Here is a 17,060-nt window from a genome sequence, read left to right on the forward strand (position 1 = left end):
GATATTTTGAATAAGTTATGGTACCGAAGCAAGATTTAAACTGTCTTTTGCATGCGTGCCTGTATTTTTGTGTACACGTATAGAATTTGACAGTTTGAACCATTTTTTCGCCTTCGTAATCTATTCATAATTTCTTGAAAATTTGCGGGATGCTATAAATAATTACAATATATTGTCGTATAATTTTTTTTTGAGATTATATCTATTTAAGTGCTGAAAATAGAAAAATGAATATATATATATATATATTGTTATCCCTATTTTCCACCCTTGACGCGTGGCATGATCAAATGGATCCGTGGGCCCTGAGAAGAGGTCTGGGCTCATCCTGAGTCCAATAAATGGGGAAGGAGGAAACTTTGATAGCCCTAACACTATTGAGCACAACAACATTCAATGGGCGTGAGCATAATGAAGGAACCGGGACTGAGATGCAGGTCCAACTCATCTCCCCGGCCACGACCAACCCACATCATCCGGGATGCCAATTAAGGTGGCAGACTAACTGTTCACTGGAGACGAATCTTATCAAGAATCCAGGGGAGATCTTCAGTGTTACGGTGTCCACCTTGGCAAATTAACCCGGGTCCTAGTGAACGAACCAGGACTCCGGTAAATGAATCAGGACACTAGTAAACGAACTCGGACCATACATCCAGATAGGGCAAGCCTAGTTTTCCCCGATGCTGACCTGACCCCACGAAATCTGGCAGTTGGTCTCCTCAAATAACCTGCAGAAGAGGGTATGTACGGAACAGACACTGTTCTTAGGAAACAGTACTACCACTACTTTGACAGATTATGTCCCCAGGTCCTCTTATAAGCCCACCAGTCTGTGCTAACGTACGATGGGCAGCTGTAAGGCTTGGCCATGCCTAAGCCAGCCCAATGGGCCCAGATTAACAACATCTAATTATGTATTACTATCTTTGTATTATGGCTCCATTAGCGAGCAAACTGTAATTACACTTCTACTGGGCCCGGATTAGTTCGACCCAAGGTGCTTGATTGCCTGTAAATAAGGTCAGTTGTGCACTGTAACTGGGATCCCAGAATTTCTCTAGTAAGCAAAAACTGTGCGAAAACTTGTATAAAAACTTCATTGTCAAAACTCTCTAAAGCCTAATACTACTGACTCGTGGACTAAGACTCATTAACGCCACAACCACGTAAAAACGGTGATTGTTCATCTCTAATCCTTTCTTTTTAACTCTTATTTCGTAATCTATTTCTAGTTTCCAAAAAACTCGGTAGACATATATATATATATGCCAAGTGATGCACCTCTTTTATTTTGAGATTTATTAGTTTAACCCAATGATATTTAGTGTGCGTATTATTTATCACTTCCCACCTAATAATATTATTATTTATCTAATCAACATGTAATCATAGTTAACAACTTCACATTGTACTCTATCATATAAACTTCGTTTCAGTTTCATTATCCCAAGGTAAAAGCTTTCTTTTTTAAGTATATATTTCAATAAAGTTGCATTACCTTTTTAATTAGTAGTGCAATAAACTAGTATAATATTTTAAATTTTAATATAATATAAGTCAGTCAATGCATGGCTTAAAAAAGTAATTAAGGTAGATATTTTTTGTGAATAAAAATCATTATTGGCCGCCGTGGTGTGTGGGGTATAGATTTTTATTTAACACTTTGCTAATTTCCCAATGTTTTCTTTTTTTTTTTAATTACAAAATCATTGTTAGGAGAAAATTTTATTTGTGGTGTACCAATAGTCTTTGTTTGTTTATTTGGGAGTATTTTCCTTGTTCTTATCTATTTTTTGGACTTAGGCCAAAATTTGCCTAATTATGAAGCTAAATTTCATTTAATTTGATGTACTTTGACCAACAATTAATATTGTGACCTATATATATTTGGAAAGGAACATGTATAATACAATAAATTAAAAGAAATTAGAGGATATGATCAAAGAAAAAGATGGGTCAGTTTCACTAAACTCTCCCACGCTCGTCAAAAAATGCACTCTCCACTCTTTAATTAGGAATTTTCAAACTCTTGTTTTGAATAGGATTTGTATGAACTATATATATATAATATGCTTCGTATTAAAATATTAATTTGTTATATTTAGGGCCGGCCCTAAACTAAGGTGGGCTAGACTCACGCCTAAAGCTCCTTTAGCCCACGAATTTTTTAAAATTCTTTTAAAAAATACCATAAATATTTGAAAATTTTCATACAAAAAGAACCCTAATCTTTAATATTTCTTAAGTCTAATCCTATTCAGGGTCGGCCCTAATTATATCATATATAATAATTATGTAAACAAAAAAAAAAGTTGTATTTTAATATCACGTTTCAATTTATATTTGAATTGTTTTGTTGTTTCGATAAATCCATATGGCAAAATACAAGAAAGTTAAGCTATTTGGAGCTCCATTACTAACATGCTTAACCAAGATTTTAATTAAACCACTAGTAGTGGTTGCACGATGATAAGAGGATAAACCTACTATGACTTTTTGATTGGTCGGCCATCCAAGAATTGATCTCCGCCTGGTGTTGTGGTTAAAAAATTATCTCTTAAGTTGATGATCTCCGATGCTGGTTAATTCATTTTAAGAATGAGCATGTTGTTCTTCAATTCTTCCCGTGGCCCTAGTTGATCCCTATTCGTTGGCACTGAGTCAGGGGTGTGACACTACTGATCCCTAATTCTGAGAAAAAAAATCTTAATTAATAACCAAACCTTTATGAAAGAGAACGAAATTACTTTGGTGATACATGTGCAAAGAAAGAAGGGATTTTTTCATAAATATGGTTTTTTAGCCATTAATATGCAAAAATATGGTAATTAAACTTTTCTTAGTTTATATGGACAATTTTAATTAAAAAAATAGATTATGGGAAAAAAATATGGCATAATAATGATTCTTTTACAAAAATATGGAAAAATAATCCCATAAAAGGGAATACAAGTTTTAAAAAGCCATAAAATAATACTTGTAAAAAAAAAACCATATTTTTAAAAACTTTATTAAAAACCCATATAAAATGTAATTTTCACAAGAAAGAATCAAATTGTTCAAAATCCGCTCAAAGCAGGATTTGGACTTAGGTGGGTCAGAGTTGGGCCCAAGTCAAAAGAGTCTAAGTTTTAGATGATTATTATTATTATTTCTATACAAAAGAGCTCAAAATTTAGAAAAATACCAATTTATATGTAATTATTATAAAAAATATCAAATTTTGTGTTGGTCCTATATTGTCACAGTTTTTCAGCCTCACAATTTTAATTAATGTCACTTTTACTATCCAACACCATAAGTATTCAACATTATATTTTGAGAATTTACAATAGGCACTAGGTGAATGCCAAGTTTTAAATTTAATAATTTAATAAGGGTAGGACGAAATAGCAACACTCTTATATTTTGGACCCAAACGAATTCATCAGATATATAGAGCCAGAGAGGCAACTCAGGCATACATATTCGACACATTAAAAAACAATCCTTACAAATAAATACACTTATGCAACATTCATCAGAACCTCATCGACACATGCAACGACACAAAGCATTATGTGTTAACAATCAAGAGCTCTCACGCCATGCAAATAGTACAAAAACATCATCAACCCTTCGCCACGTCCAAGATTCCAATCCCATTTGCCCTTCTATAAAACCCACTCACCACTGCCTTAGTTCTTCATCACCACAAGATCGATCGAGTAAAAGCAAAACACACCGAGAGCTCTCCAGTAGCCATGGCCAGCTCTACTTCCTTGCTATGTTTCGCCCTCTTCTCCCTACTTCTCTCCCACGTTTGCTTTGCTCAGATCGAGCAAATGCCGCAGCGCAGCCAGCGCGGCCAGCAGAGGCAGCAGCGCCGGTGGCAGTCACAGTGCCAATTCCAACGCCTCAACGCCCGCCAGCCCAACCGCAGAGTCGAGTGCGAAGCTGGTGTCAGCGAGTACTGGGACATCCAAAACTCCGAGAACGATAACGCCGATGAGCTCCAATGCGCTGGAGTCGAGACTGCCCGCCACACCATTCAGCGCAGAGGCCTCTTGTTGCCTTCTTTCTTGAACGCACCAGTGATGTTCTACGTTATTCAAGGCATAATGTTTTGCTAACTTGTTCATATATATGAATTATATATATATGCACTTTCATAATAATAATAATAATTATGATTCATATGCAGGTAGAGGTATCCATGGAGCTGTGATCCCAGGTTGCCCAGAGACATTCGAAAGAGGAACTTCAGCGTCGTCCAGAGGATATACATCTCAGGGATCAGACGAGCAACACCAGAAGGTTCGTGAAATCAGAGAAGGTGATATCGTTGCCTTGCCTGCCGGAGTGGCTGATTGGGTCTACAACAACGGCGACTCTCCTCTTGTTTTGATTGCCTTCGTCGATGTCGGCAACCAAGCCAACCAGCTCGACCAATTCTCTAGAGTAATATATTCTACTATAACATCACTTTTGATCAGTGTTTTTTCTTCTTCATATAAATTAGTAATGTTAGCTCTTCGAAATTAATTTCAGAGGTTCCACCTAGCTGGAAACCCACACAGGGAACAAAAGACCGAACAAGAGGCTCGTCTCCGGAGCCAAAGCCGAAGCCAGCAAAGGAGGCAGGAGGAGCAGAACCCCAACGGCAACATCTTCAGCGGCTTCGACACAAGAATCTTGGCCGAGTCATTCAACATCGACACCGAGTTGGCTAACAAGCTCCAGAACAGAGACGACATGAGGGAGAGAATCGTCCGAGTCAGGGAGGACCTCCACATCATAGCTCCTTCCAGAATCCAAGAAGAGGAGCGACGCCGCTACGGTCGATCCGAGGACTACAACGGCTTAGAAGAAACCTTCTGCACGCTGAGGTTGAGGGAGAACATCGACCGTCCCTCTCAGGCCGATATCTTCAACCCACGCGGCGGCCGCCTGACCACCCTCAACAGCTACAACCTCCCCATCCTCCGCTCCCTCCAGCTGACCGCCGAGAGAGGAGTGCTCTACAAGAACGGCATGATGGCGCCGCACTTCAACCTCAACAGCCACAGCGTCGTCTACGTGACACGTGGCAGCGCCAGAGTCCAGGTGGCGGACGACAACGGCCGCAGCGTGTACGACGGGGAGGTGAGAGAGGGCCAGGTGTTCGTGGTGCCCCAGAACTACGCGGTGGTGAAGAAGGCGAGCAGCCAAGGGTTCGAGTGGATTGCAGTGAAGACAAACAACAACGCCATGAGAAACCCTCTGGCCGGAAAGGTGTCGGCCATGAGAGCTATGCCGGACGATGTTCTGGCGAATGCTTTCCGCATATCGAGAGAGCAAGCAAGGAGGTTGAAGTATGGCCGGGATGAGATCTCCGTCTTCAGCCCTTCTTCTCAGCAGAGCCGCTGGGAGTAAATTAGCGTTGTTAGCTAGTTATAATATGAAGTCCGTACGTATACGTACGTAACGTAAACGTACGTAGTTTTTTCTTTTAAAAAAAATTTAAGTTTGTAAGGAATAATAAAGTGGTGTCACATGGTTTGGTATAGTGTGGTGCTTTAGTGTACTAGTAGCCCGGTTTGGGGTTGCATTTGCGAGAGATATGTAAAAGTTTATTCGTAAAATTTAGAAGAAACATTTCTAATATGAGAGGTAATTAAAAATGGCACTTATATATAATATACCACATGAGCAAATCAGCTTCTAATTTATCAATAAAGGTTATGCACAGTTTGAAAAAGATAAAAAGAAATAAAAGGCTGAAAAGAAAATGTCATTTGCCCTGCTCACTCGAAAAAGGAGCAGTATATATTGTATTTATGTTACAATGAGGAAAACTCTAGAATATAGAGTACAGACAAAATAAAGGAATATTTTTGTAACAGAAAGGTTTGTTTGTTTTGTGGTGCCATTAGTGGTCCAAACGGTTGGATTGTTGATTTGGTGTAAATGGCAATTCACCACCTTCCTCAACTCGCCCCCTCAAGCTGATATGGGGAGTTGACACCACAGGCAGCTCTTGTCCTTGAGAAATGTATGCTGTGATATTGAGAGGGCCTTGGTCAGTATATCAGCGTTTTGATGATCTGTTGGAATGTATCTGATTTCTAATTCTTTGTTTTCAACTTTGTCCCTCACGAACATCCAACTCTATGTGCTTGGTTCTGGCATGAAAAACAAGATTGTTAGCTAACTGTTTTGCCCCTAAATTGTCATACCAGATAATAGGCACTCCTTGAGTCTTGACTCCAACTTCGGTGCATAAAGATTGAAACCAAGCAATTTCAGTTGCGCTTTGTGCTAGAGCACGATATTCGACTTCTGTACTTGATCTTGCAATTGCCTTTTGTTTTTTTGAACACCAAGAAATCAAATTTCCTCCAAGATAGACTGCATACCCAGTTGTGGATCTGCGGTCATCAAGAGACCCTGCCCAATCTGAGTCACAAAATACTTCCAGACTTAATGTTTGAGCTGGTTTGAATACTAACCCATGGCCGATGGTCCTCTTAATATATCTTAAGATTCTTTTGCAAGCAGAGACCAATGATTTTGAGTAGGGGCATGCATAAATTGGCTTAGTTTATTGACTGAAAAGGAAATATCAGGCCTGCTTAGAGTAAGATATTGAAGACCTCCAATAACACTTCGAAATAGAGTGGTGTTTTCAAATGGGTCGCTGTCTTGAAGAGATAGTTTTGCCCCTTGGCACATTGGTGTAGGAGCTGGTTTGCAATCTGTCATGTTGATTCGTCTAAGTAGATCCAGTGTGTATTTGGTTTGAGATAGATGTAACTCTTGTTGCCCACTCATTATCTCAAAACCAAGAAAGTAGGTGACAGATCCAAGGCTTTTGAGAGCAAATTTATCATGGAGAGCAGCAATAACTTTCATAACTTCATATTGATAACTACCAGTCAAGAGAATGTCATCGACATAGACAAACAAATATAAGACAGCAGAACCATGCTTGTAAATGAACAAGGAGGAGTCGGCAGTAGAGTTCTTAAAGCCAAGAGTGAACAAGGTGTTGCGAAGAGTGCCAAACCAAGCGCGAGAGGCCTGTTTTAAGCCATATAAGGCACGATTCAGCTTGCAAACAGCCTGTGGTTGGTTAGGATCCACAAAGCCAGCACGTTGCTGCATGTATACCAGCTTAGAAAGAGTGTCATTGAGAAAGACGTTGTTGATGTCGACATGTTGAATGTCCCAATTGTTAGTAACAGCAAGAGTGAGGATGAATCGAATGGAAGATGGTTCAACGACAGGGGTATATGTCTCAAAAAAATCAATGCCAGGCACTTGTTGAAAGCCTTTCGTGACAAGACGCGCTTTGTAGCGCTGAACAGAGCCGTCGGCATTATGCTTGATGCGAAAAACCCATTTGTTGGCAACAATGTTCATGTCTGAAGTGGCAGGGACAAGAGACCAGGTGTTATATTTCATGAGAGCTTGATATTCAGAGGCCATTGCATCACGCCACTTCGGAATGGTGAGAGCTTGAGCGGTGGAAGTGGATTCAATATCATTAGTTAATACAGAAGACAAGAGAGATGAGTAGGTATGTATTTTTGGCTTGTAAATACCATATTTGGACCTAGTGATCATGGGGTGTAGGGAGGGACGGGTTGTGGACTGATGAGTGGAAATAGGAAGGTCAACAACGAGAGGAAGGGTCGTGGGACATGAAATTGTAAGTGGAGAAGGAGATGAAAGGATAGGAGTACTGGTGGAGCTAGTGGGGGAAATGGGAGAATAAGGCTGAAGAGAGGAATGAGACTTACTGGAAGAACCCGATGAAGGAGGTGCTGCTGCAGGGGCAAAAGCATGAGAACCTGGAGAAGACTGAGGAAAGGTGGAGGAGAACGGAACTTCAACAGGAACGTTGAACCATTGAGCAGAGTTGGTAGGTGGGGTGGACGACGAAGATGAACGAAGAAAGTGACCTGTAGAGAAGGGAAACTCAGTCTCATGAAACACCACACTTTGAGCAATGTAGACATGATTATTAGAACTTAGACACAGATATCCTTTGTGGTTGGGGCTGTACCCGATGAAAACACAGGGACGGGAGTGAAAATCTAGCTTATGAGTGTTATATGCACAGATATGAGGGAAGCAAAGGGAGCCAAAAACTTTCAAGTTGGAGTAATCAGGTGGTGACTGAAACAGAGACTCAAAAGGAGACTTGTGATCAAGAGTTGGAGTAGGAAGTAAGTTGATAAGATAAGTGGCTGTGCAGAAAGCTTCCCACCAGAAGGTGGTGGGCATATGAGCTTGGGAGAGAGTGAGACCCATTTCGACTATATGACGATGTTTGCGTTCAGCAGTGCCATTTTGGGGGTGATCATGAGGACATGGATGACGAAAATGAATGCCGATACTATGGAAGAAAGGAGCGAGACTGCGATATTCACCACCCCAGTCGGATTGAACAGATTTGATTTTTTTGTCAAATTTTCTTTCAACTAATTTTTGAAAGCTTAGAAAAATGGATTTTACTTTGGACTTGAGTCGCATGGGAAAAATCCAAGTGAACTTGGTGTGATGATCAAGAAAATGGACATAATAACGAAAGCCATCACGGGAAGGGAGAGGGGAAGGACCCCAAACATCAGTGAGTATTAGTTCTAATATAGAAGAAGTGTGATGTGTGGAGGTACCATAATGAAGGTAATGAGATTTGCCAATGGAACAAGCAGTGCAATAGTCACGAAAAACTGAAATATTTTGTTTAGCATTCATTGAAACTGTTTTCATTACATTGAGAGAAGGGTGACCTAGGTGCATGTGCCATAGGAAGCTTGGACTGACTCTAGGACTAACATGAGAAACAAGACTAAACTTAGGTGAGACACAAGACAGAAAAGTAGCAGCTGGAAAGACAGAAGCTTGGGAAGTCTGTGGAGAAGAGTTGGATGAAAACTGAAGATGGAAACAGTAGAGCCCTTCATGCATTTTCCCCTGAAGGAGCACCTTCTTCGAACTGAGGTCCTTGACAAAACAACAGTCGGAAAAAAAATCAATGTAAGCATTATTGTCATAAAGTAGCTGATGAACACTGATCAAATTTTTCGTGATTTTAGGAACAACAAGGATATTGGTGAGGGAAAGGGAGCCCAAATTATTAACTAATATGGAACCAACATGAGTGATAGGAAGAGACTCACCATTTCCAATAATGAGATTATTTTTACCTCTGTACTCAGATTGGGTAGTGAGAGAGGGACAATCATGGGTGATGTGATTGGAAGCACCACTGTCCAAATACCAAGCCGAGTCAGGGAGAGTACTGGGTGAGGCAAACAAGGCTTGTTGATTGCTGGTGGAATGCGAAGGAGGTGGAGCCGAGGAGGTAGGAGGTGGAGCAGAACCACTAAAGGAAATGTCAAACCGGTGGTAGCACTTGTTAGCTAGATGACCAGGGCAATGACACAACTGGCACAGGGTGCGAGTCTGAGAACCACGACCACTATAGGAACGTCCACAACCACGGCCACGAGAGAAGGAACCACGGGGAGAGGAGAAAGGACGACGAGTCTGAGTGGCAACATTTGCAAAGGGAGGATGAGTATCAGTGTGGGAAGAGTGGAACTGATCAAGACGCATTTCATGGCTCTGAAGGAGGAACTGAACTTCTTGGAGAGAAACAGAGTCACAGGAGGAGGTAATGTTTACCACAACTGGATCATAGTCTTGACTGAGACCTGCTAAAATATATAAAAGTAACTCATCATCAGAAATCAATTTACCAGCAGCAGAAAGACTGTCAGCTAAGGTCTTCATTTGAAGGATGTAATCATGAATAGAGAGAGATCCATTTTTGAGGGTTTGCAGTTGCAAGCGAAGCTGAAGGGACCTAGCCTTCGACTGAGTGGTGAACATGGACTCAAAAACAGTCCAGATTTGATGGGAGGTGTCGCACCTCACAACATGACCCATCATGGGTTCAGTAATGGAGTTGAAAAGCCAACTCATTATAGAATGATCCGTACGCATCCACTGAGTATGAGCAGGATTGGGAAATCGGCCAGGATGAGGGCCAAGAGTGACTGTAGAGACAGGAGTGTCAAGAAATTGGGGAGGGCAAGGGATATTGCCAAGAAGAAAACCCTCTAAATAAAAAGCTCGAGCTGTACTAAGAACTAAGGATCGCCAATAGGAGTAATTGTGTCGATCTAACTTGATAGTGAGGGAAAGAAGATGTTGAAGAAAAGAGAAAGGTTGGGAGGGATTTGGAGCAGGGGAAAAGGGAAGAAGCGTGGGGCTGGTTGGGGAGTTGAGGACAGGAGGCGAAATAGAGGCAGAAGAAGGGGTTGAGGTAGAGACTGGTATATTCGTGGAGACTGATGAAGAATCTATTGAAGCTGGTGGTCAAAAGGCTACTGATACCAAGTTTGAAAAAGATAAAAAGAAATAAAAGGCTGAAAAGGAAATGTCAATTGCTATATCTTTTTCCCTGCTCACTCGAAAAAGGAGCAGTATATATTGTATTTATATTACAATGAGGAAACTCTGGAATATAGAGTACAGACAAAATCAGCTGTAAAAAGATGTACAGATAAAACTTTACAAAATAAAGGAATATTTCTGTAACATAAAGGTTTGTTTGTTTTGTGGTGCCATTAATGGTCCAAGCGGTTGGATTGTTGATTTGGTGTAAATGGCAATTCACCACCTTCCGAAAAAAAATCACCTGTCCCCAAATTTCCTGTCTCCTCCATGTCCCACAAATTATTTAAAGACACTTAATTTATTTATTTAATATATATTTAAATTATTTATAATTTTCTCTTTTCCCAACTATACATAAATGTGGTGTCTTAAAATAATTGGTAGAACATGAAGATGACAAAGAATTAAGGAGAGCAGATTTTTTTTCCCACCTTCCTCAACTTGCACAAAATGGTACTTAAGAGCAACTCCAATGGGAGTTGCTTTAGGAAAAAGCTTGTCAAATGTGGGGTATATTAAATGAGGTGGATAGATGATTTTAAAAGAAAATTGGAAGAAAATGGGCAACGTTGCCACTGCTGGGCAACGTTGCCTTCAATATTTTATTTATTTATTTTTTTATCTGTTTTTTGATTGGTTAAGCATAATAAAAAAATTGTGATTTAACTACTTAAGCTCCCATGCATTGGAGTTGCTCTGATAAGAGGTAAAAGCTGAGAACTTTTAAGGTTGAAAAGTCAAAGAGAATAATAATAATTAATAAAGTTAAAAGTTTTAAACAAGCACTATCTGTCAGTGAACTCAACTAAAAGGTAAACCATAGCAACATTCAAACCAAGGTAGCAAATTAGAATAACTTATTTTCATCCTATTATACAACACAACATTCTTGGGCAATGAAGATCACTTGGTCATTCTTGCATCACCACCACTCATGGGCACACATTTCTAGCAGGGGCCTTCGAGGTTGTTTTTTTTTTGTTGTTGTTATTTTTTAGTTTTTTTGGATTGATGTTATGGGTTAATGTCTTTTTTTTTAATTGTTCATTACTTATTACTTATTGTTGTGGAGTTAATGTGTAGTTGAGACCATATTTAATTTTGTAATTATGAAACTTTAAAATTATATTTTTTAAAATTGAGATAGTAAAATTGAAAAAAAAAAATAAGGGTTGTAAAAATGTAAAAAAAAACATAAAAAATGTGTATATTTATGAAAAAATCTCTTATAGATATATTCCTAGAGTACTAACATATAGAGGCAAACTTAGAAGTAGATTCAGGATCAGACTCTTGTAGTTGTGGTAATTCTTGTTGGGCATTTTTGTTTCTTTTCCTAGAAGGTGCCATAACACAATTCATAATGAAAATTAAACAAAATATTAAATTGAAAAAAAATAAAATTTATTTTTTCTATTTAATATTAATTAAATTTATTATTTAAAAATAATAATAATTTTTTGACATGTAGCTCTATAGGTGTCGCCATATGTATCTTAGTTGGCACTTAAGTTGCTTACATGACATTTAACATCTAAAATCGATAACTTGTTGTTTACCCTAAAACGACTCATGATGACGTGACAAGATTGACCTACACGTGGCAGGCACGTGGCAACTTTAAGTGAATGAGTCATGTTTGACCATCGACCAAAGAGTTATTTATCAAGCCTCACGTTGGTCGCACGCTTTCATTTACTGCCTTGTGGATACGCAATCTTGTACTATTTGCATTCATTGTATTTTCCTTTATTATCTTAATACACATGTCTTAATTGTAATTAAGGCCCATGAGCCCATGTAACCTTCTTGAGCCTATAAATAAGAATCATAGGGCTCAAGGGAGGGACTTTTGGACTTTTGACTCCATAACTTTGTTCTTTGTACTTAGAGAGAAGAATATAGTGTAATTATTTCATCGAAGTTGTAATCCTCCCAAGGCTTGTGAAACTCGTGAACCCTAGTTCGTTGATCACAGTGTTGGGATTCAATATCAATAATTAAGAACACTAAGTGGATGTAGGTCATTACCATCCAATTGGGGCCGAACCACTATAAATCGTTTGTGTTGTTTGCTTTCCATTTGATTTTTCTTCTGGTTTTCATCTCATTTTTAATCGTTTATCTAACTCCGTGTCGTTGACCAATTTGAGGGTCAACACTTGTAACAAACCATTAACGAAAGGGAGTTTTGCCACCAAATTTTTTGATTGGGGGTTTGTTGTAACCTTTGTAAAAGAATAGGGAGTTTTGCCGCAAATATCTAGACCATATAGTAATTTAACTTAATCAATAAAATACACGCAGCCAATAAAAAAAAACAATGTAAACTATAATACATTGCAATACAACAGTTTATTTAGCTTATAATAATGAAAAACATGGCTTGCGAGAATGAGAGCTCATATATTAAGTATCATTAGCAAATTCAGAGAAAATTGAGTTCATGATGGGGCGAGCTCTGCACATAGCTTTCAATGGCACTACTTTTGGCATAGTGACACCTTTACCTTCTGTCATGTCAATGTCTTCATCGTCGACTCTTTCCCAATCAAAGCATTGGATCAAACACCCTAAAGTGACGCCCACAACACGTTGAGCCAGGCTAGAACCAGGGCAAGCTCTTCTTCCCAACCCAAATGGCATAAGTTTGTTGAACCCACCACCATCACCATCACCATCACCACCACCTTCACTACTACTTTTGTTGAATCTCTCGGGCTTGAAACTCTCGGCTTCATCCCACAACGTCGGGTCTCTGTGTATGGCCCATGCATTGACCAATAAGATGGTATCTTGTGGTACGTCGTATCCTCCTATGGTGCAATTAGCGGACGATAAATGAGGTAGCAGCATTGGAGCTGCTGGGTAGAGTCGTAAGGTCTCAGAGATGATGCTTTGGAGATAGGGTAGTTTATGAAGATCTGATTCTTCTATCAAGCGTTGTTGTCCGATTTGATCATCTATCTCAGCTCTGGCTTTTTTAAGGACATGAGAATGGTTAAGAAGATTGGACATTGCCCATTCTACTGTCACTGAAGATGTGTCAGTTCCAGCTGTAAATATCGTCTAAACAATTTAAACAATTCAAAATTAATATATATAAATAATAGGCAGCACTTCGGTGCAGCCACGGCACATTTCGACACTCAAATAATTTTTTTTATGACAGTGTACATTGTTGTCATTTAAGACATTCAACAAATTTTCAAAAAATTCTGAATAGTTTACAGTGCCGAAAACAAGGTTCAAGCAGTTGAATTTTACACTCGCATACATAAAATAGACACACGTGCAACAATCTTGTTTTCGGCACTGTAAACTATTCGAGATTTTTTAAAAATTTACAGGATGTCTTAAATGACAATAATGTACATTGTCATAAAAAAATTTGGTTAAGTAGCGAAATAGTGCCCCAGCTGCACCGATACAACCAAAAAGTTGGCTACACCGAAGTGGTGCCCTATAAATAATATATAAAGTTAAATTTACATCTCAATCAACATGGACATGTGAATTACATAATTATATATTCATAAGAGATAATCTTATTATTAGTTCTCATTTTTAATAATTAGTTTGTGTGTAAATGCTAAAGATTAACAATATGGGCTACCATTACCTCTTTATATTATGAGCAATATATAATGTTATATCAAAATTATTTAGTATTATATTATTATTATTGTTCTTTTAATTTCTTCAAAATTAATTTGAATATAAAAATCAATTAAAAACCAATGATTAAATCGGAAATTGGATTGGATTGGATATGTTAGATGCAAATTGTATTGAGCTGGATGGAAATTTTAAAATCTAATTTACAATTGCATTCAATTGATTATTGATAAAAAAAACTTGGATTGAATTAGATTAGCACCAACTTTTATTTCAATTATTGCAAGAAAAAGGAAAGAGAATTGGTGGCACCAATGGTGCCCAATACCACAAGGAATTGACGTATCGCTATTGATGTAATTTTATGTCGATTTTCACATATTTTTGAATTCAAATTAGTATTATGAGTTTATCGCTAGCCAATTATGAAGTGTCACGTCTTGTATGATGTTGGGCATAGGAACACTCAAAAGAAAAATGTTACGAATTGTATATATAAATATTATATTTAACACGTGTAAATATATGAGGAAAAAAAATAAAACTAACTCAATTTCCTTTTCGTATGATCATCATAATTACTTTTTATTTATATATATTTTTTCATATTTTTGTATATGGTGTAACAGTACGTAGCATATACGTACACACTTGAGGTAATTAGATCAAACCCAATCGAATCAGAACAAAAATTCAGATTGGATTGGATGCTAAAATTAGTGTGACAGAATTAAAAATTGAAAATTTTATTTTCACACTCATTTTTTAATTTTTATTTGGTACAAAATTATCCTTTCATAAAAAATTGAAAAAATAAAAAATCTTTCAATACTCATACTTAATTAAAATTATAAATAATTTTTTTATACATCTCCATATTAAAAAAAATAATCAATTGCAAAATTTAAATTTTATTCCCTTAAACACTAAATAAGAAAAAATAATATTAAATTAAGAAATGGTAAATTACAATTAATATATTTGGCATTCATATTTGTAATAAAACTAAATAAATTTGAATATTTATAATTTATTTTATACATATTATTTAGTTAATATGTTAAAAGTGTATGTGAACAAATATAATTTTATTGTTAAATAACTAGCTAGGATATTTGCGTAAAATTACAATATATATTTAGAAAATAGTCTAAAATTAATGTTGCACTTAAGTCACTACGTGATTTTTTTTACATCAAATTTTAGAATGTTGTGCGTAAGTCACTAAATAGGCATTTTGTTGCAAAAGTCATAAATTTTGTTTCAATTTTAATTAATTAATAAAAATCTAAAAAAATATATTGCTAACTTTAAAAAATTATTTAAATTTTTAAAAAATAATATAAAATTTCTAACATGAATAATTATTTAATTTTACTCAAATTAATTTTTAGAAAATTACACATCTTAAATTGAATTAAAACTTAGTTTAATTAAAATTCAATATTTTCTCAATTTTAATTCAATAAATAATTTTTTAACAAAATTAGTATAAAATGTGACTTTTGCAATTAAAATTTTACTTGGTGATATGTAATTTTTCAAACTTTTGTAGCTCAAAAAAACTAATTAGTAATTTAAGTGCAACTACTTAAAGCTGCAAAAAAAAAAAAAAAAACAAATTACTTAGTTACTTAAATACAATCTTTTAAATTTCTTATTTTCCATTTCCATATTTATGAGTAGCCTAGTATATTATTTATTTATCTTTTGTAACAAATTCATGTTTGATCAATTAATTAATTAAGCAATATCCAAAATTATATAAAAACTAACCTGTGTAAAACCTTTGATAATTTGGTCAGTGTAGTAATCGGGTTGAGATTCCTGCAAAGAAAGCAAATGGTCGATCATGGTGGAACTACTACTACTACTACTCTCCGCCATTGTTTTATTCTTCTTAGTCCGATGCTCACTGATCAGACCTTGTAAGAACTCATCCATGTTCTTCCCAACACTTCTCACCTTCTTCTCATACCCCTTTCCAAACCAACTCAACGCCGCCGGCAGATAATCCGCCGCGTTCGCCGCCCCGGCATAGGCAGTGGAGTCCTCAATTATCTTCCTGAACCGCCGGCTCTCCGCGTGATCACCATCGCTGACGTCATCACCGAAGTACCGTTTTCCGGCAACCATTCTCATTATGATGTTGAAAGTCAAGCTCGAAAGCAGCGACTTCATCTCTACCTCGGCGAAGACGAAACCACCGCGGCCGCAGCCGGGCCTAGCGAGTTCACAAAGAAGACGGTTGATTTCGTCCCTCCGGATTCCTAAGAACGAGTTGAGCCGACTCGAGGAGAAGATCTCGATGGCGCTGATGCGGCGGAGGTTGCGCCAGTGGTCGCCGTAGGAGGAAGTGGTCATGGTGGTGTTGTTGTAGCTGAGGTACTTCCCCAGGAGATAACAAGGGCGGTTGGCGAGAACGACGTCGTTTTTGGTGAAGCACTCCTCGACGGCGGAGGGAGATGTGATGACGACGACGACGCGGCGGGTTCCCAAGCGGAGGGAGAAGATTGAGCCGTACTTTTGGGAGAGGTTTCGGAAAGTGCGGTGAATTGGTGGCTTGAGGAGGTGGAGGTGGCCGAGTATGGGGTATGAGGGTGGAGAGGGTGGTAGGTTTTTGAAGTGACGTCGTTTTTTGGTTTCGAATAAGAAGAAGAAGAAGATGATGATGATGGTGATAAAGGATAGAGTTGTGTATAGTAATAAGAGTTGTTGATCCATTTTTTGGTGGCTAGGGTTTGTGTGAGGCAAAACTTCTAACATCTCTACACTATATATATAAACAAAATATATGGGTGATTTTTATTTATTTTTTAATGTTTGAAGTTTATTACCTTATGTACATATGTTTATACATATCCTAATCTTTCGACGTGGATGGATATAGTGTGTGGAATGTTTTTCCATAACGGTCATTTCTAATAGTAATAATTAACCAAAGAGAATTGCTCGTGCACAACATGACATATTGTTATTAGTGCAATTCAATATCGGGTCCTACT

At 37.6% G+C, this 17,060-nt stretch overlaps 2 protein-coding genes across 2 annotated transcripts; one reads left to right on the forward strand and one right to left on the reverse strand.

Moving 5' to 3' along the window:
* Window positions 1-3,696: 3,696 nt before the first annotated feature.
* LOC133816814 (legumin B-like) lies at window positions 3,697-5,616 on the forward strand. Its single transcript, XM_062249118.1, has 3 exons — window positions 3,697-4,098; window positions 4,187-4,443; window positions 4,534-5,616. The coding sequence occupies exons 1-3, from the start codon at window positions 3,747-3,749 to the stop codon at window positions 5,395-5,397; spliced, it is 1,473 nt and encodes a 490-aa protein (XP_062105102.1). The 5' UTR covers window positions 3,697-3,746; the 3' UTR covers window positions 5,398-5,616.
* Window positions 5,617-12,716: 7,100 nt separating this feature from the next.
* On the reverse strand, window positions 12,717-16,832 carry LOC133816815 (cytochrome P450 81Q32-like). The gene is made up of 2 exons (XM_062249119.1): window positions 15,832-16,832; window positions 12,717-13,506 (listed from the first exon to the last, which is right to left on the reverse strand). The coding sequence occupies exons 1-2, from the start codon at window positions 16,819-16,821 to the stop codon at window positions 12,847-12,849; spliced, it is 1,650 nt and encodes a 549-aa protein (XP_062105103.1). The 5' UTR covers window positions 16,822-16,832; the 3' UTR covers window positions 12,717-12,846.
* Between the last annotated feature and the right edge of the window lie 228 nt (window positions 16,833-17,060).

This window comes from Humulus lupulus, chromosome 2 (genome assembly GCF_963169125.1).
Source record: "Humulus lupulus chromosome 2, drHumLupu1.1, whole genome shotgun sequence".
NCBI classification, from domain to species: domain Eukaryota; kingdom Viridiplantae; phylum Streptophyta; class Magnoliopsida; order Rosales; family Cannabaceae; genus Humulus; species Humulus lupulus.